Genomic DNA, 2,885 nt, shown 5'->3' on the forward strand with positions numbered 1-2,885 from the left:
TTTATAAAATAATGGGGTGAAGCATCTGAGGCCCACCTGTCTACCCTCTCCTAAGGGTCCAGAAGAGACCCAGCTGGACCACACCTTCAAGCAGACAGACAGCTCTTGCTTTCCAGCCACCCAGCCTCGCTCCCAAGGCAGCATGCATCATGAACCGCGCACGCGCCTAGCGCGGGCTCTCTGGTCCTGGGGCTCTGTGGCCAGCCGTTGGGGAGGTTTTCATCTCCTTGGTTTTTGATCCTCTGCGCTTGCCCACATCGCCCCTGCCTCCGCCTCAGCCCAGCGCTGGCCCTGTTCTTCTCACTGGAAGGTGGAGGCTTGAGGCCCCACGGGCTGCAGTGCCCAGATGAACTCCAGCGACCCAGGCTGCCCCATGGCCTCGCTCTATGTGGGGGACCTGCACCCTGATGTGACAGAGGCGATGCTCTATGAGAAGTTCAGCTCCGCCGGGCCCATACTTTCCATCCGGGTATACAGGGATGTGATCACACGTCGCTCCCTGGGCTATGCTTCCGTGAACTTTGAGCAGCCTGCTGATGCAGAGCGTGCTTTGGACACCATGAATTTTGATGTCATCAAGGGCAAGCCAGTCCGCATCATGTGGTCTCAGCGTGATCCATCACTTCGCAGGAGTGGAGTAGGCAACGTGTTCATTAAAAATTTAAACAAGACCATTGACAATAAAGCGCTATATGATACATTCTCTGCTTTTGGCAATATCCTTTCCTGCAAGGTGGTCTGCGATGAGAATGGCTCGAAGGGCCATGGATTTGTACATTTTGAGACAGAGGAGGCAGCGGAAAGAGCCATCGAGAAAATGAACGGGATGCTTCTGAATGACCGCAAAGTGTTTGTTGGACAGTTTAAGTCTCGGAAAGAACGAGAAGCAGAGCTTGGAACGAGGACCAAGGAGTTTACCAACGTTTACATCAAGAACTTTGGGGACCGCATGGATGATAAGACCCTGAATGGCCTCTTCGGCAGGTTTGGACAGGTCCTAAGTGTGAAAGTCATGACCGACGAAGGTGGAAAATCAAAAGGATTCGGGTTCGTCAGCTTTGAAAGGCACGAAGATGCGCAGAAAGCGGTGGATGAGATGAATGGGAAGGAACTCAATGGAAAACACATTTATGTGGGCCCAGCTCAGAAAAAGGTGGACCGTCACATAGAACTTAAGCGCAAATTTGAGCAGGTGACCCAAGACAGGGGCATCAGATACCAGGGCATTAACCTTTATGTGAAAAATCTCGATGATGGTATTGATGATGAACGTCTTCAGAAAGAATTTTCTCCGTTTGGAACAATCACCAGTACAAAGGTTATGACAGAGGGTGGTCGCAGTAAAGGATTCGGTTTTGTGTGTTTCTCCTCCCCAGAAGAAGCCACAAAAGCTGTTTCAGAAATGAATGGTAGAATTGTGGCCACGAAACCACTTTATGTAGCTTTAGCCCAGCGCAAAGAAGAACGTCAGGCTCATCTCACTAACCAATATATTCAAAGAATGGCAAGTGTCCGATCTGGGCCGAACTCTCTTATCAACGCTTACCAACCAGCACCTTCTGGCTACTCCGTGGCTGCTGTCCCACAAACTCAGAACTGTGCCCCATGCTGCCCTAGCCAAATTGTTCAACCAAGTCCAAGTACTCGCTGGACTGCTCAGGGGGCCCGGCCTCATCCATTCCCCAACGTGTCTGGTGCTAGCCACCCTGCTGCTCCTAAATCGTCGTTTACTACGGTAAGACCAAGTTCTTCACATGTTCCTCAAGTCATGGCAGCACAGCGCATCACTAACACATCAGCACAGACAACGGGTCAACGTCCTGCCCTAGCCTCTTCACCTGCAACTACTCCTGTTCGCTCGATTCCACAGTATAAGTATGCCACAGGAGTCCGGAACTCCCAGCAACATCTTAATGCCCAGCTGGTGCAACAGCCTTCTGTTTGCATACAGGGCCAGGAACCTTGGACTGCTTCCACATTAGGAACTGCTCCTCAAGAGCAAAAGCAAATGTTGGGTGAAAGGTTATTTCCTCTCATTCAAGCCATGCACCCGACCCTGGCTGGTAAGATCACGGGCATGTTGCTGGAGATTGATAACTCGGAACCACTTCATATGCTCGACTCTCCAGAGTCTCTGTGTTCTAGAGCTCAGGAAGCCGTGTCGGCACTCCAGGCCCACCAAGCTAACGAGGCTGCCCAGAAAGCTGCTGGCAGTACCTCTGGTGTCCCAACTGTTTAAACTGACCAGAGACCTCAAAAAAGAAACTCACACTTTGCAGAAGAAAGATATCTAAACATTGAAAAAACATTATTTTTAAAAAAAATAGTAAAATATAAAATAAATAAAAAAGGAAAGGAAACTTTGAACTATACGTACTGAGCAAATGTCAGGTCTGGTATCTAAGCCTAGCCTGACTTAAGAACAGCAAGCAACCCCCACCCCCGACAGAAATAGTAGAACCTACAAACCACTGTTTTTGTAGACCCCAAGAAAAGCATTTTCAGCAAAGTAGAAACATTTAGAGCATCCTTTTAATTTTATAATTCTTTATTGTTGAATAGCTCAAAATGTTCTAATAGCAGAATTGATAACTGAGCAAGGAAACATAATGTGAATTATAAAATTCTTTAATAAAAACTTATGCAGTGAAAAAAATCAGATGTTATTTAGGTAGGGATAATGTGCTCTATCATTTTCTTTGTATTACTCTATATTAAATTATATATTAGAATAAAGAACAACCAGATGACTTAGTCTTGTGCCAAATAATATGTCTTAGGATGGGGGACAGTCACTTTGCACACTGATGGTATAAGATCCCAAGTTGGCTGGACATTGTCATAACACAGCGTGCAACCTTTCAAGGAATTCGAACCATTGATTT

The 2,885-nt window shown here is 47.2% G+C and overlaps 1 protein-coding gene across 1 annotated transcript; it reads left to right on the plus strand.

Annotated features, from left to right (window-relative positions):
- Nucleotides 1-346: 346 nt before the first annotated feature.
- Pabpc2 (poly(A) binding protein, cytoplasmic 2) lies at nt 347-2,615 on the plus strand. The gene has a single exon (NM_001106151.2). The coding sequence runs from the start codon at nt 347-349 to the stop codon at nt 2,237-2,239; it is 1,893 nt and encodes a 630-aa protein (NP_001099621.1). The 3' UTR covers nt 2,240-2,615.
- Nucleotides 2,616-2,885: the final 270 nt, after the last annotated feature.

The sequence above is a fragment of the Rattus norvegicus genome, chromosome 18 (assembly GCF_036323735.1).
Source record: "Rattus norvegicus strain BN/NHsdMcwi chromosome 18, GRCr8, whole genome shotgun sequence".
Taxonomy (NCBI): Eukaryota; Metazoa; Chordata; class Mammalia; order Rodentia; family Muridae; genus Rattus; species Rattus norvegicus.

Excerpts from the sequence above, each read along its gene's own strand:
- Pabpc2 (NM_001106151.2), top strand. The coding sequence starts at position 347 with ATGAACTCCAGCGACCCAGGCTGCCCCATGGCCTCGCTCTATGTGGGG.